We start from the raw sequence: 27607 nt of genomic DNA on the forward strand, positions 1-27607 counted from the left end.
TGTAAAGTCTAACAACCCCTTTAAGCAAATCCTGCTTTCACTAGCAATTGTTTTTACAAATAACTTTAAAAGCACTGAAACATTTTTTAATAAATGTATATTGTAAAGTTGCTTAAAATTGTTTTTTTTTTACTAAGCTAATTTTTAATTAGGGGTTCACTTGCCCTTTAACAAGTTTTGAGAAGACCAGTGTTTTTTTTGTTTTTTTTTCCAGAAAATGTGGCTAGGCATTTTCATTATCCAATTGTAACAACATCCTCTTTAAGAAAATGTGGCCCTTCCGAAGGGCAATGTAATGTATTATGGCCAAACATGTTTACTGATAGTGGTAACTTTCTATGTAGATAGTTGTATTACCTATAGCCTTGCTGTGTATTACATAAATAGCTTAAATAAAGCTGTGCATTTTACATCTGAGATCTCTGATGCATAGAATGCATTCATTCATTGTTGCCACACCATTACAGAAAGTGAAAATAATCAGGCCTAAACATTGTTAATAAAACTACACACCATTAGTGAAATTTAAGTGCATTTACACTTGTTCTTTTTTAATGTATACCCACAATATGAAAAAGGTATGTATATATGCATACAATGTAATTACAGTTAATAAATATATAACCAGCACAGAGTTGTTGTTTTTATACAGGTGTATGTACAGTAAAATCCACATTTCCATAATCATACAAATATAATAGTGTTCTTCCAATAGTGTATATGGAACTCTCAGCAGCACAACAACATTATACATGTCTGATGTCACTTCCAGCACAAGATCTGTAACATTGGGTTTATTGCATTACTCCCTTATGACAGGCACTAGAGGTTTCCATTAGTATGTCTTGGCACTTGAGATCATTGTAGGCCATAGTGTACTGGAGCATCTTGTAGGGCCATACGACTGTGATGTCCCCTTAAGTCATTGTAAAGTCAATAACACACACTCCTGTCATATTTATATTTCAGTATAGCACCATTCCCTGCACATTTACTACAGGCCTTTGGGAGCAGGCGAATGGTGAGCTTTAGAAAAGTGCTCTTGCGAGGTCTCCTGCCTTTGCTTTGACCTTTGGGATTGTGGCACTGATGAACATTTTGCTGGGTGCCGGAGTGTCTGTAGAAGATGTTAGACTTGTAGTCTGGTGGGGACGGAGAATAAAATCCAAGCTTGCAGAGCTCATGGCATAGAAAACATTCGCTTTCCCTGGAATAACCAATTCTGAGTAGACAAATCAGAAAACAGTTAGAGAAGCTGCTCGGATGAGCAGTGAAACATCTTCAATAATTACTCCGGTTGTTTTGATTTACTTGTATTAGGCAGAGAACTGTCAGTATAGAAGTTCAATCTCGGTAACATCTGAATATTCATTCAGGACATTATGCTTTAAAGGGATGGTTCACCTCTAAGTTAACTTTTAGTATGTAAAAGAATCTCCAATTCTTTTCAATTGGTCTTTATTATTTATTTTTCTATAAACTTAGAATTATTTGCCTTTTTCTTCTGATTCCTTCCAGCTTTCAAATGGGGGCCACTGACCCCCATCTAAAAATCAATGCTCTGTAAGGCTACAATGTTTTGTTATTGCTACTTTTTACTACTCAGCTCTCTAGGGATTCGGGTTTTTGCACAATTTTTTCGCGTTTTTCCGCGGTCCGATTAAATTGAGTTTTTCTTATTAATAAATAAGCTAAAATCTGGCATGTGAGTTTGTTCGTGTTTTTTATAAATAAAATATGAGATAAATTTGGATTTTGGTTAATAACCCCCCGATATAATTTGTGCATTTTAGAGAACCTATTGTGCACATATTCCATACTCTTTACTTTAACCATTAACAGCAATTGGAAGTAATTTGTTGACATTGCATTGGTTTAGTGACTCTTGCGGAAAACAAGCAATGAGATAAATTACCCATATGACGTGTGGGGTTATAGGGGCAAATTTAATCCTGAGCAGCTTTCCAATCTACATACATTTTCAGTGATTATACATTAATTACACATTTTCAGTGTTTTCAAGTTTTCAAGGATAAGTGTGATTACTACTGAAAGCAGAAATATTCAGAAAATTGCTGCACTGCTCTTCATGACTACATATACCACTGAAACAATAGTGCAGTAGTAATCTCTCCTTCAGCTAAATCTTTATAAATATGTGTTAGCAGGAAATGACAGCTAATGATTTAAATAGCAAGTGCATTTATATATAACTTTAAAAGCACTGACCATGTGTAATTTATATATAAAATTTGCTTAGAATTAAATTTGCTTTCATTTTATATTTAGGGTTACTGTGACAAAAATAAATGACTGATTTATACCCTTATTTTTTACAAAAAAAAAAAACACTAGACACTGTGGGGTATATTTATCAAAGACCAAAGTCTGATATCGCCATTAACTTCGACTTGGGATTTTTAAAAGAGTATTTATCAAGGGGTGAAAGTGAAAATTCACCCTTTCATAAATACGCCTTGCAAAATGCCATAGAAATAAATGGAGAGTGTCGGTAGTTCACTCTAGTGGACTGTGGCGATCTCAGAATCTCAGACTTCACTTTTTCATAAATATACCCCTATGAGTGTGCTATATGTCTCAGGTAGGTCAGATCTATGGTTATGTTATAGTCACAAGCTTTTCTTTTGTTTTCTAACTTGTAGGTTACTGATGAAATCGTATTGCTGATTGGTTGCTATGGACAACATCATCTGTGATGTTTTCCTCAAAATTTTACACAGCTTGATAAATAGACCCCTATGAATGATATAGTAGGCTCAATAAAGGGTCAAGTGGGACCCAAAATATTGCCATGTGTGCATATATAAGTATCGCCATTTGCCAAATCTCACACCAAGTCCCGGGTGCATCTCCCTGATATTTCTAAATAATTTTAGAGATCCTGACGAGGTTCAAGAGGAACTGAAATGCGTTGATGTGGGGGAACATGTGAAAATTTAGATATATTCACCATTGATTGTGATTATGTCAGTGAGTGCCCCCAATCTCTACAATCATATATATATATGTAACTGATCTTTTACACCACGCAAACTATTGGTGTGATACTTATTTTTTCTATTGTGATTTCAAAAGGCATCTACAGCAATTGTAAGATAGTAATGAATCTGATTGGAAGTGGGAGACTGACCTTTGCCCTCCGGCAGCAGTTGGATAAGTTCATGTGGCCCTTGAGAACTCATGTGATGTTTTCTGAGAATCCGATCAATAACAGCAGGTGCTTTCTCCTGACTGCTGATCTGTAAAGCAGAGTCACTGTAAATATGGTGTGTATTGATTGTTTCTGAATAATGTGGAGTCCTGTTACCTACTTACCCTCACACTTTTGTACACACTGCTCTCCTCAGCTGGCTCCACTTGCACGCGGATGATGCGATGTTCTGCGTTGGAGCCAATGAGTGAAGATTGCTCTGCCGTATGATCCAGAGATGGATGAGGCTCTGCAGAAGCATTTATAGCACTTCCACAAGAGGCAGAGCGCCTGTGAGTGCGTGCTGCTGGACTTAATGCAAGAAGCCCTTTGATAGGCAGCTTTGGTGAACTCTGAGTGTCCAGAGCTGGTACTGATGGGCTCTTCTTGTGCTGTTAATGAGAATGTGAGAGAGCTTTGTCAAAATGCTGGTTATATTGAAAGGAAAAGCAAAAATATGATAGGGGGAACAAATGTAATATTAAGATTTATGAAATATAGAATGATCAGAAACAATCTACAGGGAGGAGAGTGATGTCTCAAAAGGAATATATGAGTGAGCAGGGGTGTAACTACAGAGGAAGTAGACCCTGTGGCTGCAGGGAGGCCCAGGAAGTATAGGGGCCCCATGAGGCCATAATTCATATACAATTTCAATAAATATTGGTAAAACAGATGAATCTCTAGACATTTTGGGGGCCTGAAAATTTATTTGCTCTGGGGCCCAGTAAGTTACGCCACCGTGAGTTAGGCAGTAAATTATTTTCCAAATATGCAGGTCAATCTGGAGTCAATTGGTGGACTTTGAAAAATCAAAGTTTTTTTTAGAAAAAACGTTGAATTGAATTTGATCAAATACGATGTTACTTTGATTTGTACGATTATAATTTGATTGAAAACCACCTATTCACTGAAAAAAACTTAGATTTTTTTAAATAAATAAATTAAATAGATTTTTTTATTCGAATTTCAAAGTATTTTTTATTATTGATAGATCTGCCCCTAAGGTTTAATGACATTTATTAGAACTGCGGAAGAATATCTTTTAACTTTTGTATATATTTACAATCTGTAGGTTGATAAGCAAGAATTTATCCATGGCCACCTCCTCCAGCAAACCTTCTCTCTTAGCAGTTATATACCTCCCAATAGTTCAGTCCTGCTTTTCATAAAACAACCTGCAGTCCTGGTGCACAGTTTCAATGTATGACTTACACTAGATTTTATAGAGATGGGCAAAATCAGAGATGCCTGTGTGTTCCACTTTGGAACACATTGCCATCCTTTTATTTTTACAGGACTTTCAGCTTGGCAAAGGGAGGCTGAAAGAGACAAGCAGTGTGGGGGGCTCTGGGAAAGAAGAACATGCAAGTGGTAGTATGCAAGTGTAGGTGTGGTAATGCTTTCGATCTATCAATTTATGCAGTGATCATACTGGCATGTCTGTGGTAATGGAGTGCTCATTAGCCATTTCTGCAGTGATCTTACTTGCATGTCTGTTTTTTTAATGGGTTTTGATTTTTTTATGTTTATTTATGGTCATGGTATTTGGGGCATGGCTTGTGGGTGGGGTCAAAATTTGGTGTAACAGTAATATTGTTTTCAAATGTTGGTATGTGGTATGTGAAGAGTGCACTTTTGTCTTAGTACCCTTGGGGTTTTGAGAAGTTTCAATATTTGTTAAAAAGAGCAAGTAAGTTTTGAAGTTTTGCTGTTACCGGACTAAGGCTGAGAGTCATCTTTCCATCACAAGGTGTATCCCAGGATACTACATGCATGCTAGGACCAAATGGGGCTGCAATGGCAGCCAGGAGACTGTAGGGAAAGAAATAGGAATAATAATATTTACATTATATTAGCATTATAAATGCTAATGTTAGCAGTATGTTATTGTAATTACTAATTATTATTTCAATACGTGTATTTCAGACCTGAGACTGCATCTTGTTTAATTATTTATCTCAAGAGCTTTGCATCCTTATCGACTAAATACTTTTCAGAAACTGATGTTCCAGCACAATAAATATGTAAAACAGTATGTAATTTCAGCTATACTGCTGACCAGTTGGGCATGTATGCAAGGGCAGGGGTGGGTCTTGACACATCATACTGTCATCAAGTTGGATTGCAGAGACCTGACCTATTAAGACATTTCATCTGCCAAGCACAGCTCCTCGTCACTTTCTTATGGGTCAGATGGTTTAGAACAGAATAATGACCAGGCAAGTTTGGTTAAAGGAACAGAAAAAATTAAAGTGTTTTTAAGTAATGTAAATATAATGTACTGTTGACCTGCACTGGCACAACTGGTGTGTTTGCTTCAGAAACACTGCTATAGTTTATATATAACAAGCTGCTGTCTTGCTATGGGGACAGCCATTCAAAGCTGAAAAAGGAAAAAACAGGTACAGGTCACACAGAAGATAACAGATAAGCTCTGTAATACACAATGGATACTACACAGAGTATGAGTTATCTACTGTGTCCTGTGCTAATAGTGTCTAATAAAAGGGCATCCAAGTATGGGAGTTTTACTTTGAAGCAGCTAGTAAGTTGCAGGTAAAACCTAGTCCCTTTGTAAAATGTATAATGAAGCAATAGAATTCTTAATGAATCAGATAAAATTGAGCATAGGACTGGCCAGATATGGGATGACTTTGACGTAGTTGGTCAGCTTAAATATATTGCAATATATGGACAAACAATCCCTGTTTTGTTTAAAGGGTAAGGCATTTTTTAGTAACAGTATGCACAAAATGTCTCAATGTCTTAAATATATTGATAATGGGTTGAGTGCAGAGGACTCTTGTATTTGTCTATAAGTATTTTGTGGTCACAGCCCCATTGCACCCCTGCCTAATGGTTTTAAAAAATAGTGGTGAGCACAACTTTCCTTTGTTTGTTATAGTTATACAGGAGCAGTGACCAGCTCCATGTTGTAGCTCCCACCCTTCCCAGCTATAGTCAGATGATCCCACTGGTGTCTAATAAAAGGGCAGCCAAGTTTGGGAGTTTTACTTTGAAAGCAGCTAGTAAGTTGCAGGTAAAACTTAGTCCCTTTGTAAAATGTATAATGAAGCAATATAATTCTTAATGAATCAGATGAAAATTGAGCATAGGACTGGCCAGATATGGGATGACTTTGACGTAGTTGGCCAGCTTAAATATATTTCAGTAGCAGTATGCACAAAATGTCTCTGTCTTAAATATATTGATAATGGGTTGAGTGCAGAGGACTCTTGTATGTGTCCTGTGCTTGAATGGCTGCCCCCATGGATACAGAGCAGCTTGATTATATAAACTATAGTAGAGCATCTGAAGCAAATACACCAGTTGCACCAGTGCAGGGCAACACATTCTATTTGCATTACTTTAAAACATTTAAATTTTTATATGTTACTGTTCCTTTAAGTGTGCAGTATTTGTGCATTTGCCCCAGGGATCTATTTGTCAGAAACCATGGATAATTGATCAGCATACGGCCACTTTAACTATATAGGATCCAAACGTCTAGGGTGTCCATATTTTATATTTAATAAGCATGCTAATTATAATATGAAGTGTTCATGCAGCTAAATATAGACACATAAAACAACCTTTGATAAATCCACAGTGTCTGCGAACACATACGTATTTACAGTCTGTGTTTAATAATATGCATACAGATACAGGAAAAATCTATTATTAAAAATGTGCAACATAGTAGTACATGTACAGCAGAACTTACTCTGTGCAGTGTGTGATGACCACCTTTGGTTTCGGTGGATTTGACATTGTTACAGTATCTTGAGTAGGTTCAATATCACATGACAGCTGGTAACTGAAAAACAGATGTGTGTTGATATTATCTCCTTTTTTGCCCCTTTTTTTTACATTTCCCTATAAGGTTCTAACAACTGAAGACTTATTACAAGGTCAGTTCAAAATATGCTGATAATTGGGGCGATGATACCAGAGATGTATTTGTGGGTTTATGGAGGTAGGTTTAGTCATGAAATCAGATGGAAGACTTAGAACGCTTTCTGTTCAAGTCATTATTGCTGGTAAACATTAACTTATTCTGAAGTTAATTAAAAACATTTTAGTACAAAACTATGGACTCTCACCTTTCTGCCTCACTAATTTGCTGAAGTTTCTGAAACCATGTGATAAAATGAGGATCAGAATGGAGTCGATATCCTTGGCAGACAGATTGCAAGATTCGTATTTGAGATAGGGCCTCAAACTCCTAGAATAATATTAGCATGTGTACAGTAAGTAAAGAAATTCAGTAGCTCTTTATTAGCATAGGAATGTTTTACATTTAGGAAAAGCTATAGTATGAAGGGAGCCTTCTTTGTGAATATCTCATTAATATGGAAGAAAACAGCGAGGAAGGAAAAGAAAAGACAGTAAATACAGGCTAAGAAAGTTGTAAATTTAAAAAAGGCATAATACTGTAGGAATATAGGAATTCACCTTTCTTCTTTTTTCAAAGTTCAGGTAACCATTCTGAAAGAAAACCAGTATTGTGCATCAAAACAAATTTATTGACCAGTAATGTCATAGGCATTAACACATTACTCCTTGTGTCTGGAAGTAAGAAGGCTAAACTGTGACCTATAAGCCCAGCATAAGGATTGCTGCCATAGCTGACAATTGCATCAGTGAACATACACTATGCATTATGCACATTAATGGAGCAGTAATTGTTTGCCCTCCTTTTTGAATATGATACAGTATTGGCATTATTGAATTAGTATAACTGCTTGTCCTGTTGCTGCATGGTAAACAAATTTGAAACCCTCAGTTAAAATAACTCATAAGAGTAATTTTAACAAATAAACTGATGCATGGCAAGTAATTGCCTCCTTTGCTATGAGTATTTCTGAGTTGGGGTTTGGTCGCCTAATCAATTGTTTCATAACAAGATAGCACCGCAGATAGAATTCACTAATGACTTTATATTTGTCTGTGCAGCAGTAAAAAAGCTTTTCACTGAATGTGGTCACATGCCCTGCTTACAAATTAAAGATTGTGTTGCATTGGAAGGGAGAATTCACCTTCAAGTTAACTTTTAGTATGACGTAGAGAGTGATACTGAGACAGTTTGCAATTAGTTTTAATTTATTATTATTTGTGGTTTTTGAGTTATTTTACTTTTTATGCAGCAGCTCTCCAGTTTGCAATCTGGTTGCTAAGGTCCAAATTACCAGGAGACTGGTATATGAATAAGAGAGGGCCTGAATATATAGCAATTGAGTAAATGAGTAATAAATAGTAAATACATTTGTAGCCTAAAAGAGTATTTGTTTTTAGATGGGGTCAGTGACCCCATTTGAAACCTGGAGAGAATCAGAAAAAGAAGGCAAATAATGAAAAAAAGGTAAAAAATAAACAATGAAGACCAATTGAAAATTTGCTTAGAATTGGTCATTCTATAACATAGTAAAATTAACTTAAACGTGAACCACCCCTTTAATGTAATGTAACTGGTAAAGCAAGACAAATGTGAGGGAGAGCAGAGTTTTTAAAATTAACCGTGTGGAAAGGAAAACTCACACAAAGAGCATCTATGCTTTAATTATGTAAAAAAAAGGTGCCATTTTCCTTAATGAGCATTACTCTACTACAACTAATTTTTTACTTTAGCAAAGACTGCTAGTTAAGCTAGAACGGGCCATGTATATGCACTGATTCTTACCTCTAGCTGATCCCTGATGGCTGAATCCAACATGACCAAGTCAGTGAGGAACACTCCAAGATATGGAACTACCCCCTGCTGTAGGAAAGAGACTGTTTGAAGCTGAACTAATGGATAATGGAAAGATAATAAGATATAAAAGGAAACAATACAGGAGGGAAGAGAAGAAACATGTACCACTGTTCTGGAATCTCTTGCTCGAGGCTGTTGTCTTTTTGATGTTATTTCAGGTTGATCTTGAGACTACAATATGGATTTAAACACAAAATAAACATGTGTCATATGTTATAAGTTTGGCTACAAAAACTATGAATGTTTCAGTCCACAGAATAATGGATTTACTCTTACCTGAAAGAGCAACTCTCTCATTCGGGCATAATTATCTTTTTCACTGAAAACTTCCCTCATTTCCTGGTAACTGCGTAGAATTTCCCTGTACAACATTATGAACATTTTTACAATCACTAAGCTGTTAGCAGCATCCTACCATCTCTTAGCCTGTTTTGGCAGCATTCATTTACATGTTTTGCTCACTCACCTTCCCAACATTAATTCCAGACATATTAATGAATATTATGCCGGCTGATGTAGCTTGATAATGCCAATTCAGTTTGGGTGTATTTTTTCACTGGTGTGTACACGCACATGGTGTAAACTACACATGCTGGCGATTTCAGCTTGCAAGAATGCAAACTGTATTGCAAAAGGTTCTTATGCATAAAATTACTCTTTAATACCTTGTGGTGCGCACCATTGTGCCAGTCCAGACTGTTCTGGTGAAACTTTTCAAACTTCAAAGTCCAAGGCAGGAAATGCAATGGAACCCTGAATTTAAGACCTGCTTTAAGGAGGGTTACAAGTACAAAACAGTGCCTACACACAAAACAGACTGGTGTCCAGTAAATCACATGCTAATGGAGTTACTGGTCAAATGAATACCCTCTTCTAGGTAACTAGAGCCAAACATACAGATATACCCTTGTAAATGTGATTATCTTAAAAATAGATATATGTTTACCTGGATGTTTCTGTCCACACTTTCTTCAGTCTGTGTACAGCAGTGCTTTGCAATGCAGTTATAATGGCATATACAGAAGAGAAATTCCTGAGGGACCGGCACTCCTACAGAAACATATAAAAGCCATTGAAAAAGATATGACAGTAGAAAAAAAGGATATATTGCCAGATGACTTTCTAAAAATATCCATGCAATAGAGATCAAGTGTGTAAGCAAGTGTAAGCAGGACATGTAGAATAATATAGTATTATTGATAGATGTTTTTATTTGAAAGGCTCTTGAAATACACTATGATTATCACAAAATACCTCCTTTCCTGTCTTGATTTGCTGGAACAGAAGGCCAACCAAAATACCAATGTTATACTTTTCTAACACCGTGCAATTTCTTAAAGGGATTTACAGTGCTGTTAAAAGTATTTGCCCTGATTTGAGTTTTCAAGCTTTGTAAAAATAACAGCAAAAATGGACCCAGAAGATTTTTTCATGTACATGTTTTTACCTCCCAAATCTTAGCAAATATTTGCACAATTCAAAGATAATAACTAGATCAAGAGTGCCAGAAGACAAACCCGGCAATCATTTCTTTCTTACCTCTGCCACTTTCATCCACTTTTCTATGATTCGAGCTCTTTGCTGTGGTTTTAGTTGGGGGTCTCGGACACATGAAGATGTCACTGCCCCTGAAAGACGATTAAAGTGTTGAACAGTTTCTCTGACTGACTGGCATCGATTCCAGTTACTTCCAGCCTTGTCCCTTCGAGACCACACTGAGCCCAGACATTCATATGGGACCACACGCAAGAAAAGGGACTGCCAGGAGGAGAAGAGACAAGACAGAAAGTCAGTTACACAACAAGGTGTAACAAAGAGGGGAAGATGGATGGTTCAACAAAGAGTAAAGATGAGTACAATAAACAGAAAAGGCAAAACCAGAGAATGTGTATATAACAATGAACTGGAAAGAGTAAATAAATGCAGATTTAAAAAAGCTGAAGAAATGCAGATAGGTTAAAATATATATAATACAAAACAATACTACTATTGGCAATATATATATATATATATAAATATGTGTGTGTGTGTGTGTACATTTTGCATTAAATTGTATTTTATTAATTACATTTAGATCAGTCTTGCTGTGTGCTGCTTCTTTGTCCATTACACAGTATACACCCACAGACACTCAGGTAATACTGTATGTGTGTTTATTTATAGATATAATTATTTATGGACTTACACACACCCAAACACACCTAGGTATTGCTAAAGGGAAGCAGATGCTGGACTGTAGCAAAGTAGAGAAGTAAAGAAACAAACAGAAGTGATGATGGGTCAGTCAAGAAAGGGAATAGCCCACAAATGTCAAAAGTGAAGCCAAAAGTAGTATAAAGGACATTGCAGGTTTATTAGGTCATCTCAGAGAAAAATAGGCATAATATTTCTGCCCCCCCCCTTCACAGGTGTGCTCATATAAGGGAAAATTCAATATGGAAAGTGAAAAGTGGGAAAAAGAGTTGGACAGAGGCATTACAAAATAAAGAAATATGGGCAGAATAAATGAATAGGGAAGAAGAACCCTTAAAAATGGTTACAGGGAGAAGGGGAAGTGAACAATAAATATAGAAGTAGAAAATCAGTAAAAAGGCTGGGGGGGTATGTCAGAATCATTAAAAAGGGAGAGAGGCAGAGGTTGAGGGTGACAGAATCAGTGAAAAGACAGGGAGCAGGGGCAAGATGGATGTAAAGACGTAAAGCAAGAATCAGTGAGAGTAGAAAATAAGTAAAATCACATGGGTAGAGTTGAACCAGAGACAAAAAGGAGAAAGGGAGACAGACATAATCAACCAAATGGTTAAAGGGCAGCAGAACAGAATCAGTGAAAATGGAAAGTAAATTTGGCTGTACATGTACCAATCATATCATGCAAAACAAAATTCCATATGACTTTTGTTAGACATATGGTGCTCCACCAGAACTGGGCAGTTTAGATTTTTTTAAAATTTTTCAGTGCACCAATGTTGGCCACCCATGGTGCATCAGCAGATGAGGAAGTAATGAGGAGCAGCTTGAAAATGGCGGCAGCTCCTGGGTTCCAACAGCAGCTGGCATCGCTAAATGTAGATTACTAGTGTAATTATGCACATGCATTATTTTAACTGCCAGAGCCAGAAATCATAACCCGACACCAACGATTTTCAGCACAATTATATCTGATTAGTGTCCGAGCGCATGTGCATCACTCTAATGCAGTTGCTATTATGCTTGAATTGTGAGGAAAATACACAGTAACTTGCACCAGACATTGCCCTTTACAATTGTGCTTGTAAATGAGCCCTATCATTTACTAGGCTGAGTTTTATTCTGTACTATAACTCTAATCTAAGGTAATATCTAATCTGTTCGAATTATAAGTATCCTGCAACCTATTCTAATAATTTCAAGAATAAGCATTAACTCTGATAAAGGGAAATTAGATGAGCAAGTTGATGTGAAATAGTAGCAGTATAATAGAAACAGACTGTGCTCTCACAGCTTCCATAGATGTCAGTTGCTCAGCCACGTGGCCAGCCTGGAAGGTCAGGATATCTAAAGGGTCAGAGGGACCTGTCTCATGTGCCAGTGCATTGGAACTATCCTTAGCATCTTTTTCTCCCACTTGCAGTTCCTGGAGCTTTTTCCACATGTTGCCTTTCAAAAGTCTTGACAGTTGTTGTCTCTTCTCAGTGTCCAGAGATGAAAAATCTTCTGGGTACTGAGTCATCCAGGCACAAAACAGGCTGTTGACACTAACAGAGAAACCAGAAAAATTGATATGGATAAAGCAGGAATAATAACGGTGAAGCAAGTAGTGATTATGTGAGAAAAAAAGCAATATATATATATATATATATATATATATATATATATATATATATATATATATATATATATATATATATATATATATATTTAATACACAAAAGTCATGAATATATTATATATTATATCCATAAATGGTGACTAGTGATGTCACATGACTCACTAGAACTTGTGTATTATAATAAATATAATAAATAAAGTACCACTTGTTGGAAAATATGAGGATATCAGAAGTAACATATATATATATATATATATATATATATATAACACCAATAGCCAAACAATGTGTTAACATACCAATGTTCTGGGAAAGAAAACTCATACTTACTCCTCATCGCTACATTTATGGATATCATAATTGTGGCCACAGCTGTCTATCTCTGACCTGCGAAATACCAAAAATCAAGGATGAGAGATGGTGAAAAGACAAGAACTACACCACAAAGAAGGACAATGCAGCAAATCAACTTAAGGTTTGAAAGTGCTCAGGGTCTGATGTCTGATATGTAAAGATAACATAATATTTATTTTATTTACTTGAATTATATAAAGCTTAATGCACAGTAATATAGATTCTGGGTAATTTAGTTCATTTTCAGTTAAACTGAACAACCAGTTGTATAATTTATAATGATTTCATGCTAGCCTATTGATCCCAATGGTCAATGCAGGCTGAAGAATCTCGTATGTCAGTGATTATTACAAGTGCAGATACATTTACAGATAGGAAGTGACATGGCAGCCCTTCCTGTGCAATCTTTATGGCAATCTTTATGATCTTTTGGTTGACCAAGCTCATTACATACTCCCTTCCATTACAGCTACATACAGATTAATACATACAAGGACAGTTCAGTGGATATGTACTGACACAAGAGTAAGGAGGACATTGTCCAAAATACTGTACAGAGTAATGAAAGAGTGGGCGTTACAGATACAAATAGGATGATCAAAAAACAACATAAAGACATTTTCCCATACTCAAGAACTACCGGTATACATCCTTGTTTGGAAACAATACAAATAAAATGAGACATATGTTTGGAAACTAAGGAAAGAAAGAAGACATAGATTTTAGTAAACATGCACACTCATATATATCATATATATTTGTACCTATGAAGCAGTATCCTGAGCACTTCATTAGTGCAAGTAAAGGTGCGATACGTTGCAAGGAATGCTGGGATGTACGTAGTGTCCCCAAGGATGCGGGAGTCCAACAGATGATAGACAAGCTTTTGGAGAGTTCCAGCACGAAGTACTAGCACTTTAACTGGAGTCTGACAAGAAAGAAAGAATACAAAAACAGTATTTGATTAGCAGGGCATTCAGAGTCTTATATAACTTAAATAAAACCTTTTTTAAAGAGAACACATGTAGAAGTACACCTATCAAAGGAAAACTAAACCCTTCTCCAGGACTTCAAACTTGTCACTGGGTCTCCATCTTTGAAACCCCCTGCTCAGTGGGTCATCCTAAATCATCAAGCAGAAAATGAGATTTGTCTGTAATATAAGCTGATGCTACAGGGCTGATTATTACGTTCTGTTGCTAGTTGCACTGGTTTCTTCGCAGTAATGTAGTAATTATCTGTATTATTTACTAATCAGCCTTATATTGTGACATTTATATTTTATGTGTACTGTATATTGTGAGTTGGTCCCTAAGCTCAATAAGTGACAACAGCACAGAGCATGTGCAGTGAATCAGCAGAAAAGCTGATGGGGAGCTACTGGGGCATCTTTGGAAACACAGATCTTCACTGCTAAAGGACTGTAGTTGCTTTAGACTGGCACAGAAGCCCGAAACATAGGGGCAAATTCATCATGGGTCGAATATCGAGGGTTAATTAACCCTCGATATTCAATTGGGTATTAAAATCCTTCGACTTCGCAAATAGTTCGATCGAACGATCAAAGGAATAATCCTTCGATCGAACGATTCGAAGGATTTTAATCCAACGATCGAAGGATTATCCTTCGACCAAAAAAACGTAGGAAAGCCTATGGGGACCTTCCCCATAGGCTAACATTGAGTTCGGTAGCTTTTAGATGGCGAACTAGGGGGTCGAAGTTTTTTCTTAAAGAGACAGTACTTCGACTATCGAATGGTCGAATAGTCGAACGATTTTTAGTTTGAATCCTTCGATTCGAAGTCGAAGGTCGAAGTAGCCCATTCGATGGTCGAAGTAGCCAAAAAAACACTTCGAAATTCGAGCTTGGTGAATTGGCCCCATAATGTACAACATTTTTGCGCCACTTCTTTTGTTAAGCTTTAGTTCTCCTTTAATAAATGGCTGTGGCAGAGCAGCAGTTTTTAGTAAACGTATTGTAATTAACTAGACATTACTGGGTACTAGGGCTCAGTAGGGACACAACTTCACAGGACAAACATTCCGGAGGCACTGAAAACTAATATTCATTCTTGTTCAGTTTGTCATGTCGGGACAACTTTATGGAGGATTGTCCCTTTCTCTGCTGTGTCTTTTAGTAGATTTCCAGACAGGAAGTCTGATAGGAATGAGATAAAAAGCTTGTGCCAAAAAACAGCTTAGTTAATGTTCTAAGTCCCTGAAACCTCTTCATATACATATGTGTTACCAGCATACAGTATGTGTGTGTGGACTGATTGAGGCACTGACAGTATGGGACATTTGTAGCTACTTAAGTTTAAATTCCCAGTCATATTGATGCAAACGCCAGTTATATTTGGACTACAATTCCCAGTATCCCAACAGTCAGCAATCTAAACATGGCAGGTATACATAAATGGTGTACAAACAAAACTATGTTTTTAGTAGTAATTATATAAATCAGGGCTGTTTAAAAGGGATAATACTGGATCCTTGCTAATTATACGTGGAATTTCACTTTCCAGGAAGAGGAAGTATCGATTACCCAATTGACATTAAATTTATTAAAGAGAAATAGTAAAAAACCCCTCTCTCCACCCCCTCACCAATTCTCAGTCTTTTACCTACTGACAAAGTGCTTAGTGCAGTAATCAAAAGTTTAAATAACTTAGCATAACATCTCAGATATAATTCATTGGTTAATTAATGAGGATTAAATAAATTAAGTTAATTGACAATTCAAAGTGCTTGTGCTTAATTATTAGTCTGTTGAGGTAGAAAAATGTGTATTAATTGCTTTTCTACGTAGGACCAAATGCTCATGACCATTAGGTTGTACACATTTAAAAATAATTCATTTAAAAATAAAGTGCGAGTGCTAGTTACAATCTCAGATTGCCGGTGAAAACATTAATTTGAATTGGTTGATAAAAAAGATTGAGCTAAGAGGTGTTGAGAAAATGAATTCCTTAAATATTTTAAAAAAGAGAGAAAATTACCAAAACCAGCATTTAAGTTATAAAAGTAGGAAAGGAAAATAGCACAGAGGTGGAGAAGTCCCAAGAAACTGCTGCTGGGGACTGTGGTCTCAAGTCTATCTTTCTGTCTTGCAAGAGAGCTATTCTTCCTTATAAAACTACAAATCCATCAGTGCCATGTAATAAAACGAGTATTGAAAGAAGTTATAAACGCAGTTAAGGTAGGCTACCTTATTCAATAAAGATACTTTTAGTTAAAAACAAAGTCTGGAAACAATTCTGTTAAGTAAAAAGTATTGTTTTGCCAACACGCGTCTCACCTAGGCTTTCTCAAGTTTTGCCTCAGTCACTGCTGAGAACGGATATAACCCTGTCCATATAATGACTAAGGATATAGCTTAACAAGAGCTAGAAAGCCATAATTTGGCTCATAAGTCTTTTAAAAGTTTCAGGATTTACATATTCACCATGTATACACATGCAAACAATGGCACATTACCAAGCATATATGTTACAGTATTGTATTGTGTGTTTTACCTGCTGTGTATTAGTGTTCCTCAGGTACACAGCATACACAGCTCCATCCTGCTCCTCCTCACCCACATACTGCAATGCCTGAAAAAAATAATATAGCCATAGAATTAAACACACGTATCAAGTTATACACTCCCTGGCTTTTAATTAGAGACCTATATCCATATACATTACAATTTCATGTTCGCAAAATACATCAGTACTCATGTATACTAAAATACTATTATCATTGTCTTCATATGTCTATTTTACATAACACTGAATACTAACAATTGTACAGTACACAAATCATACACACAGAAGTTCTCAGAGACTCCTACGCAGAGCAGGATGTAGATAAACAATGACATGTTACTCACCTTTCCTGGAAAACAGTACCATTTTGTTTTGGATGTGACACAGGGCTCTCCCCGCAACACACAAAACCCAAGGGCCACATTCATAGAAGTAAGCTTTGAACTAATATGAGTCCCTGGAGTTCAGATTATAATGTAAAACAATAAGAGGGAAGACAGAAGAAAGAGGAGAGACTGTGGAGGAAGCTGTAGGTAGAAAAAGAGAAGTGGGTAGGAGAAGTGCCACAGATAGCCAATGGCAAAAATATTACAGCTGAAATATGCATAGAACAAGGGAGAAGGGGTGGTAGGGGATATAAAGAAGGGGAAGTGTTGGTGTGGGGAAAAAACACAAAGAGAAACAAGGGGAAGACAGTTAAAGCAATATCATGGGAAGAAGGTGTTATAAGAGAAAAGTGAAAGAGAAAGATACAAACAATATAATAAAGATATAAGGATGAATCTTTTGCCAGGATTTCTGCCACTTCCTTATGCAAACGCTGATAGGCACACAGGAACTAACATACAGCTTTGCACATACAACCTGATAAACCTGTTTGTGGCATTAATATTAAACCACATGCAAGCACATTCCTTCAGAAACGTATATCCTAATCCCAGCTTCTCTCTGGCTCTGTCATTTGTAACATCTCCTAGATTTAAAAAAAGTGCCAAAAGCAGATGAAAGAGCATGCATTAAAATCAAAGATTAAACTATGATGGGGGTTAGAATAGGATACAGGCAAAATGTGCTCAGGGGATGCCACACAGAACTGTACTGGACAAAGAATGGGTGTGGAGTACAATTCTTCTTCATGTTTTTACATATTGTAATAAACTTGCATCTGCACTAAGTCTAAGCGAATACAGTAAAAAAAATTCTTAAGAACTTAGAAATTCTTGTTGCATCCACAAGCCACATTCAAATGAAGAAGGTCATGGGGTGTCACACCCATGTGAAAACAATTCATTGAGTTAATGAATACAAGTTATGTATTCATACTGAACTTGTGTCTTTGTTTTTCCAAGAATTCATGCCTAGAATTCAAAAATGATCATCTGTTTTGAGGCGATTTGGAGCAATCTCATCGCTGCTCACAAGACACTGGTTGGGGATCACTGGTGTAGGCTCACATTTGCACACAAGATAAAACACTGCTTACCTCGCTGAACTACTCTTGCCATTAGTTGATTACTTTTCAGACCCTTGCAATACCTTCTGTTTCTAATAACTATTCTGGCCATAAGGCATTTGCTAATGTGCACCATAGACTTCCGCTGGCAATAGTATACATGAGAATAGACCAGTGATATATCCAAGCCTCAGGAGAAAGCAGAGAAAAGGTAGGATCAGGGAACTCACAGATGCACGTCCTGGTTTGTATATGAGCAAACCCGATTAAATATTTAGAGAACAAGGAGACATATTTCAGTTTAGTAATACAGTACATTGATATATAAAGGTTCTTTGATATGTATGTAGCACACTAAGCACATCCTAACAGAAACAGCCAGAATTGATTACAGCTCCCACATCCACTGAAATTCATCATGTACCCAACCCTAATATCTTACATTCTACATATTATTATATAATTTAAAAATAGTAATGTCAAAGATGGACTGATAAAATGATCAAGTGAGATCTAAAATCTTTTAATTTCCCTCAAGAAAAACATTTACTGTATGTTATAACCAATAAGCTCACTCTTATAACTCTCAATCACTGCAACATGCTACATTAGAGGGCTCTTTTTTTGAAAACCGCTATAGACTTGTGGTAAAAAGGTACCATATGGCTACTGTACTCTCAACTGATTGAAAGTGTTTTGCCTACTTTTCATTCTTATATAAAAGCATGGGAATCAGACTTACATTTCCCCTTTCTCTCCAGAAAAGTTGATTAAAATTTCCTGGAATTTTGCAGTTAAGGAAACATCTTATAATGTGTTTTATTGGTGGTATATTACACCTACCAGTTTGTTCCTTTCTTACCAAGTCGGTAGCTTATTGGCCCATGTATGGTGCCATCCGACAGCCCTGCCTAAAAATCATTCAGCTATAAATCACACAGTTTTGCTTTTGCTTTCAATTAGGGACTGCACCTGTGTGTTGTGCAATCCTCATCCCTACAGCCTGCATAGCTGTAATTAGGATCCAATTGTTTGCCAAGGGCTAAATGGTCAGATCAGTCGGATATTGCCCACTTGAAGGAGGAAATATTGGTGTAAAATACGCTTGTTTGGCAAGGTCACATGTATGACCAGCTTTAGATTCTACATCTCTACCATCAGAGAGAATGTTCAATTAGAAGAGATTTTTTCTTGTGTGGTGGCAGTGTCCAAAAATGTAAGGGGCAAATTCACTAACCTCCGAAAATTCGCCAGCGACCGCTTCACTCACAAGGCAACACTTAACCAGGCGTAGATTCACCAGGACAATGATAATTCACTAACATGCTGCGTTTGCAGCATGCTGCGTTGCGTTCAGGGCGCCAAATGCTGGCGAAGTTGCGCTACTGTTACGGTGCCAAGCAAAGTGAAATTGCACTAGCGTTGCCTAATTAGCATACGGTGGGAAGTTTAAGTTCAACGGACGTATATGTTGCAGCACATGCATTACACTACACAAGCCCGGGAAACCTTAATAAAATAAAATAAAGTTGTTATATTGCCCTACACATGAGCCCAGTGTATAGTTTATGTGCCATATGTTAGGAAATGTAGGGGGGAATCTGGTTACCCCAAAAAAATGTACGCTCTTTTGCAGCTTATCACCCTGAAAAAAGGAAAAGACGCTAGCGTTTTTTGGGACTTAGAAAAATTTTCAACAATTTTTTTAGGAACTCCTATCTACTCTTTGCACTTTGTCTGGTCTGAGGTGGCGAAGGCAAGTCTGGCACAAGAGGTAACGGTCAGTAAAATCTGCATCTTAGTGAATTTGCGTAGTTACATTTATTCACCAGAGCGCAATTTTGCCAGGCGTTAGGGAGTGAAATACCTCTTGTCTATCTCCTTCGCTAGCGAAGTTACGCCAGCGACCGTTAGTAAATTGGCAAAGTACCTAAATGACGTAACTCTGGCGAATTTTCGCCTGCGTTAGTCACTTCGCCCTTTAGTAAATTTGCCCCAATAACGTTTGGCCAGTAGTCTTTCAAATGGCTTCTCTAATCATAAAAAAACACTGAACCAATTTTAAGTATTTGTGGTATTACCTCTACCATATCCCGGAATAGGTTAATCAAATAGGAAAGGAAGGAAAGGAAATTTGGATCTGAAATGCTTGCTCCAGCATCCTGAGCTATAGCTTGTGTTGTGAACTCCATCTCTTTCTATATGTCAAGTAACAGAAATGCTTAACTATATACAGGCTATGTACTTTTATCAACCCTTTTAGAAGATAGTCTTCTAAAATTATATGATATCTGGTCTCCCTAGGAAGATCTAAAATCACAAAAGCCTTCTGCCCAAACCCATTGTATTTGCTTGTACCAATGACCATCCATTGAGTTTATTTTACTGTGTTTCTCCATTTTCCTTTATTTTTCTTGGTTTTTTTTTCTCTTCAAACTTCACACCATATTGAAAGCTGTAGGATATATATTCTTCAGGTTATTGTTGGCTTTTTATTTATGTAATTCAACAATAACTATAAAGGCTATTCATTGCTGAATACAGAGTATGAATTTCCCCCATTCTAGTCCCCCTCCACTTGATTGAGTGCTGGTGCAAAGGGGTTGAGGTCTGGGAGAGGGGCCTTTGAGTGCTGGTGCAGTGGATTTCAATTTACCCCACTGACATATATATATATATATATACACATCGAGACACAGGATTAAACTAATTCTAACTAAACACATGATAATATGTAAATTTAAAAAAAAAACACTTTGCTGCTATGACAACTCCACTACAATTTTTGAAACCTTACTTAGCTGTACATATTTCTTATCTTTAATAAAACCTAAAATTGTTCTTCTTCATTTATATGAGGCAGATGATTGTTTACCTATATTCTGTGCATAGTCACTGAAATCCCTACACACAGCAAATTATTCTGGGACTGTCCAAAATATTGGAGTTGCCTGGATTAATGGATACAGTTTCCGGATGGATTGTATCAGCTACTTCATATGTTGATATATTGCATGACAAACCTACAGGCTACAAAGTTCACCCCAAGTGGCCACAGCCCATGAGAAAATGTATTTAAACTTGGAGGGAGGCTTCCTGGTCATTCCTTTATGCTCCTTTTGCCTCCAACATTATCCACTGGATGTGAGACAAAGAGCTTGAGCGTCACATGTCTGAGCTTCTATTTTTAACTTCCATATGAAGTAAAGATTTCCCTCGCTGTTTTCCTCTTCCTTCTATTTCCTCCCCCTTATCCTTTAGCTTTGATACTACGCAGTTCTAATTGCCAGGTGAAGGCAAATCTATTTCTTTACTTACTGTAGATTTCTTTTCCTGACTGTTCTTCATGTCTTCCCTCCCATTCTAGTTTAAGTTTCAGCTTTTAAGCAGACACCTGGGGTAGGGTAGGGAGGGGAGGGGAAACTGGAGGGCAGAGCTGAACATGTTTCTTATAACTGACATGAAAGAAAAGGTATGGTATTTAAGGCAAAACTTTCCCTTGTTACTGCCTCTCTTACGTCATAAGCTGTGAGTTATACTGGTAATGTAAGAGAAGGGAGCAGCAACAATATGGAAAAAGGCTAAGTAATAGACATAATGAATAGACAACTCTTTATAGGTATCCTTATACTGAAGAGAATAATAAGAGTTATTTAGTAATTACTAGAAAGCATAGAGTTAAATATAATTTAGATAATAAATGCACCATGTATGCACTGTATTTGGTAGGCTTTAATATTGTAAGGCTTATTTCCAATGCTAGGCCACTTGTACTAGAGATGTAAGGGGTTCAAAATTTAGGGCCCATACAGGGTGCACTTGTACCAGTTCAAGACATGCTCTGAACAGAGCTAGGCCAGCATAGAAGGGTGCCCAGAAGGGTGCACAGAAGGGTGCCCAAAGCAAGTCCCCAGTCTCATTCACTGCTCCCCGCTCAGCAACTCTATCCCCTTCACTCAGCAACTTCTGTGTCCCCCCCACTCGCTCCTCCATTGCCCTACTTTGCAACTCTTCCCCCTCTGCTTAGCGCCTTGCCCCCCCCCCACTGTTGCAACCTAGGCACATGCCTCCTCTGCCTACTCCTAGTTCTGTCCCTGGCTCTGTGCCTCTCATTTAATTAGAAAAATTGGTGCAGAGTGCAGCTCACACAAGCACAGGAAAGTACTGTATTTACACCTGCCACAGCAAGTTGAGGGCTCTCCAGCATCTTGCTTCACATTGTGCTTTCCAGCTTGCACCTTCTGAATGAAGCACATTAGCACAAGCTAGGTGGCATTGCAGGGGAACTCTTTATGCTCCTTTATAGGAGTGCAAATAGTTACACCTTAGGGTACAACCATGCAAGAAGCTTGGAAACGCTAGGGTGCAGATTTACTAAGCTCGAGTGAATAGTTTGAATGCAAAAATATTAGAATTTCTAAGTATTTCTTCGGGTACTTCGACCATCGAATTGGTCAAATTAGATTGAATCAAATGATTCGAACGATTCGAAGTAAAAATCGTTCGACCATTCGACCATTCGATAATCGAAGTACTGTCTCTTTAAAAAATCCTTCGACTCAATATTTCACCAAATAAAAGCTACCAAGTTGCATGTTAGCCTATGGGGACATTGTAGGTAGGTTTTGGGCACTTTTTATGATCGAATAAAAATCATTCGATTGATCGCTTAAAATCGTTCGAATCGTTTGAGTTGAAGGATTTTATCGTTCGATCAAACGATTTTTATTCGATCGACATTCGTATTTGAAGGATTTTACTTCGAGGGACGAATTCGAGGGTTTTTTAACCCTGGAAATTCGACCCTTGATAAATCTGCCCCAAAGTGTAAAAAACTAATTTGCAATTGTTTTTGCACTTTGCCCTGCCATGATAAATGAGCCCTGAAATTTTGCAATTATCACCGATTCTAAAAATAAACACACTGGCCTGGTAGCAGGAATTGGAGCTGATTAACAAACATTAGCCCTAAACTGTACCAGTGTCTTTAACCCATAGCAACCAAATAGAAGTTAGTGTTGATCAGTAATATAGCAGGTGCAGTTGAAAAAGATACTCTTCCATTAAGTTCAGTCTACTTTAGGTTCAAAAATGAAAGAATTGACTGCTACTGAAATCTGTACGAGTGCAATTTAGCAACTGTCAGCATTGTGTATAGCCTGATTTAAGCACATTTTCAACATAACATTCTTTATGCCATTAAATTAAAATATTGTTCAATACCTAATATGATCTATAATTAAAATAAAATTACAAGCGTATCCTTATGTTTCACCAACCATTATATATTATTATCATTATTATTAACATGTATTTATATAGCGCCAACACATTGCTTAGCACTGTGCTACGCAATATAAACATAATCTAGATTTGGCATACTAACTTCATGTCATACAGTTTGTACCATAGCCAGTGGTGTCTAGCTGAAGACCGTGGGTAGGAAGGGGCTCTCAAAAGGTAATGATCATTACATAATTACAGCATAGAAAATGGACTATATAATCTGCAGGAATTGGAGAGGTCTAACCAAACATCAAATGATAAATGTACCCATTATAATCAAATCTCACACCTCTTTCCAATGTTCTACACACTGTTATTACAGTGGTAATTTTGAGAGAGGTACCCCACACTGCCTATGTTTTTGCCTACCAACTCTGCATCCTCATCACTTGACCTGCATTCATAGCTTTATATGCAGCAAAGACAAACAGCAAGAAAATAGTACCTGTCCATACCACATGGTTTAACCTTAGTCCCAGCATAATTTCTGCACACATAGCGATGTGTACTAGCCAGGGAATATAAATGTAACTACATTATATAAGGAATGGGTTCACAGACCATCACAGCAATTGCATTTGCCAAATGAAAAGGCAAAAAGACCAGCTATGTCCTGTCCTGTCCTGTGTTGGCATGAGATACCTCCTGTAGTCCAAGAACATAATAGAATTATGGGACCTGTCATGCAGAATGCTTGGGACCTGGGGCTTTCCAGATAATTGATCTTTCTGTAATTTGGATCTTCATACCTTAATTCTACTAGAAAATCAATTAAACATTAAATAAACCCAACAGGCTGGTTTGGCTTCCAATAAGGATTAATTATATCTTAGTTTGGATCAAGTACAAGGTACTGTTTTATTATTACAGACAAAAAGGAAATCATTTAAAAAAAAATTGGATTATTTGGATAAAATGGAGTCTATGGGAGACGGCCTTTCTGTAATTCAGAACTTTCTGGATAATGGGTTTCCGGATAATGGATCCCATACCTGTAGTATATTAATTTGTTTCCAAAGGAATGGACCCTCTTGTGGGTGTTTGTGTCTGTGGTAGAAAATTTACTGACATGAATAGTAGATATTCTCTTTAAAGTACTGCTCAATATGTCAGAGGTATATAAATAAAAGAAAATGATACAGCTAGAATAAATACATAGAATTATGATGACAGGAAAATTAAAATATTCCAGTGCAAATGTTCATTTAAATACTGGATAACTGCACAAGGGGATTGTTCCCTGAAGTGATGCATAGATAGCAAGTAGTTACCCCTGCACAAGTCATTTTTTATTAACCAAATGTAACACATTGCACATTCAATGTGAATAGAAGAAACACATTGTAAAACACACCCTATAGATACAGTAGAAATACTGCAAATGCAGGATTTGGTATGGGATTCAACCAAAACCTAGAACTTTTTACAGAATTCAAATTCGGCCAAATTCCAAGTTCTCAGCCTAACTGAATCATGTTGCTCAACTACTGAATGTGACAATGTATTGTGTACAGTCTCAGCAATATTCACCTCTGTTTGGGTTTCTCGTAACCTGGATCCTCGCCTCTCTTCCTCCTGGGGCAACCGTGGTGTTTGAGCCTTCATGTGTAAAACCACACACACTAAACAAAACAAAGGCAGTTTAGTATCCATGAGCAAGATACAGCAGTACACAAACTACAAAGTGCAGGAACTGGAACACCTGCAAAATAGATTTTTACAAGACATAAATATAACTGTTTTTAACGGGATGATTTTTTTTTAGAGTTTTTAGATCTTGATATCAGGGATGGTGAGATGGCGGTTATCCAGCTATTAAACTAGATTCCCCATCATCTTGCAAAGTTTCTCACAGAGAATGATGGGAGATGTAGTTCAAAGAAAGAAAACGTCAGCAGTCGGGGTATGTTGTTGCTCTGTATAAAAAGTCTTGAGTTGATTCACAATTTGCTGTAATCTATCATGTAATATAAATCCAACAGCAGCATAAACCATATAATCACACTCACATGTTTATCTGATGTCACAGAGTCATAGGCACAACATGAGGACTGGGCTATTAGCCTTATCACTTGCTCTGGAGAAGTTGTAGTAATGTTGCAATGCAGAGTGGTCTGTGTGGGTTCCTCAGTACGACTACTTGTTGGAGACTGTGAAGGCGGCAGCTCTCTCAGAACAGATTTTTCCTACTAAGAGACATATCTGATTTTTCTTTCCTTGGCAATGATTCCTTTCAGTTTCAAGTAATGTCTCAAGTTGTGCATAGAGGTCCCCAGAATTAGAACGTCCCCCTCTACCTCACCTTATCCTGAGACCAGCGTCACATCCTGTGTAGCAGGAAGAGATAGTCAGGAAATCTGCAAGACAGCGCTTCCTCCTACATCGCATCGCAAGAGTGCTGCAAATGTCTGGCCAAATACAGTTGATGTCACTGTGAGAAATAACTGTATTCTGCAATACTTGTACCACACAATCAAATGCATGCACCGATGTTGTGGGAACAGTTAAAAGAAAACCAGAAGCTGCTATTCTATTAAATAAACTTTTACAGGGTACACAGCATAAAAAGTGAGATGTTTTGGTCCCTTTATAGCCGTCATGTAACGTTTGACCACCTCTGGTAACCCATAACAACATCTGCCCAGTAAATGCTACCTGCTGATTGGAGGTAACGGTTTACTAGACAAGTAGACCATTCATTGTATTAAAGTTTCCTGGACTGATGCCTGAAATCAAATTATTAGTTACAATTAGTAAGAAAAATATAAGGTAAATAAGTGCAGTACAGTACTTCTGTGTCCCTTCTGCATTGCAGTGTTGAAGCTGGATGTCAGTTCTGGTGTGGGAAATATCTGTAAAACATTTGTCTGTTCTCCCTGTGCTTGTGTGGGTTTCCTCCCACATTCTAAAAACATACAGGCTTCACATGAAAGTGACCATAGAGTGTGTAAATGTGATAGAGACTGTAAACTCCTCCGGGGCAGGGACTGATGTATAACCTCTGTAAAGCAGCGTGTAAACAGGTTGGCTGTAAATAAATAGCAGATTATAAATAAAGGGGTGCTCTATTAACATTTGAGGATCACTGAAACGCAAGGATATCAATTATAGTTCTGTCAGATGATTTTCCCAGTATCCATATTATTATGCACTTAACACTGACATTCAGGGGCGTAATTACAGAGGAAGCAGATCCTTCGGCTGCAGGGGGGCCCAGGATGTAAAGGGACCCCATGAGGCCCTAATTCACATACAATTTCAATAAATATTGGTAAAACAATTCAACCTCTAGATATATTGGGGGCCTGAAAAATAATTTGCTGTGGGGCCCATTAATACCTAGGTATACCACTGCTGACATTTCATGTGCTTGTTGTGTTTTTCTGGCGAATAATACAATTTTTCAGAAGCAAATATATTTATAACTTTGATATTGCTGATATTTTACTTTTGTAATAGATTTCGTATTTCTCTTTTTGTTTTGTATCAATGGCAATTTATTTTAAAAGTTATTAGTATCTAAAAATCATTCATAGCATCTAATAAAGCAGTGCAAGGTATTTTAAAAATTGTTTAAGAATTAGACTTACTCACCAATTTCCCCTCTCTTGTACCATCTCCCCTTTACTAAAAGTCATGTCAAACCGCCAGTGATCTTTCTCATTCAAGTCATAATCTTTTAGATATGTGAGACAGCATTTTAACGTTTTTACATTTATTACCAGCAGGAGGAAAGCTTCTTATGCTCCATTAGATGTAACTAAATGAAGAATGTGAAGCAGAAGTACTTATAGCAGGCTAATAATAGGTTCCTCATTTTCTGTATGGGCAGACAATATTCCAGTTAGTCATGGGAACACAGTAATATGATCAAAAAAAGATCAACATGAACAAGACCAGCTCATATGCATAATTACATAGATGCCTGAACAGTCAAGTGCTCTGTTCCAGGGTCTGTCAGCAGCAAACCCAACTCCTGGGTGGAGAGAAACAGTCTTGTAATGACAGCTGTTATGATCTGATTCCAAATATTTACATAAATGAATGGTATAATAACTGTACAATTGCTAAAAACACAACTTTGCACAAGTCAACACTTTTGTACTTTAAGCTAATCTCTTAAAACACCATGTATATAACAGATTGGAAGTTACATTATCTTAATGAGTGAGGGATGTTGACAGTATCAAATTGCTGGTCTCCAATATCAATG

General features: G+C 37.1%; 1 protein-coding gene across 3 annotated transcripts; it reads right to left on the reverse strand.

The window, feature by feature from the left end:
- Positions 1-519: 519 nt before the first annotated feature.
- Positions 520-27227, reverse strand: LOC108698547 (ral guanine nucleotide dissociation stimulator-like 2). 3 transcript variants are annotated; one of them, XM_018230123.2, is made up of 19 exons: positions 26989-27227; positions 25404-25721; positions 24925-25016; positions 16644-16721; positions 13893-14056; positions 13105-13161; positions 12445-12700; positions 10506-10724; positions 9913-10016; positions 9243-9327; positions 9072-9137; positions 8895-8972; positions 7670-7702; positions 7318-7439; positions 6939-7031; positions 4930-5026; positions 3337-3603; positions 3152-3260; positions 520-1222 (listed from the first exon to the last, which is right to left on the reverse strand). In XM_018230123.2, the coding sequence occupies exons 3-19, from the start codon at positions 24997-24999 to the stop codon at positions 1029-1031; spliced, it is 2097 nt and encodes a 698-aa protein (XP_018085612.1). In that variant the 5' UTR covers positions 25000-25016; positions 25404-25721; positions 26989-27227; the 3' UTR covers positions 520-1028. The 3 variants fall into 3 exon arrangements, with proteins under 3 accessions (XP_018085612.1, XP_018085613.1, XP_041428786.1); XM_018230124.1 differs by lacking the exons at positions 24925-25016; positions 25404-25721; positions 26989-27227 and adding an exon at positions 21427-21507; XM_041572852.1 differs by lacking the exons at positions 24925-25016; positions 25404-25721; positions 26989-27227 and adding an exon at positions 17000-17526.
- Positions 27228-27607: the final 380 nt, after the last annotated feature.

Source organism: Xenopus laevis, chromosome 8L (genome assembly GCF_017654675.1).
Source record: "Xenopus laevis strain J_2021 chromosome 8L, Xenopus_laevis_v10.1, whole genome shotgun sequence".
NCBI classification, from domain to species: domain Eukaryota; kingdom Metazoa; phylum Chordata; class Amphibia; order Anura; family Pipidae; genus Xenopus; species Xenopus laevis.

Coding starts and splice junctions, on each gene's coding strand:
- LOC108698547 (XM_041572852.1), bottom strand. CDS start 17,083: ATGAATGTGGCCCTTGGGTTTTGTGTGTTGCGGGGAGAGCCCTGTGTC. Junction 3,261..3,336: donor GTGTGTACAAAAGTGTGAGG/GTAAGTAGGTAA, acceptor TCTGCTTTACAG/ATCAGCAGTCAGGAGAAAGC. Junction 1,223..3,151: donor ACTGCTGCCGGAGGGCAAAG/GTCAGTCTCCCA, acceptor TTGTCTACTCAG/AATTGGTTATTCCAGGGAAA.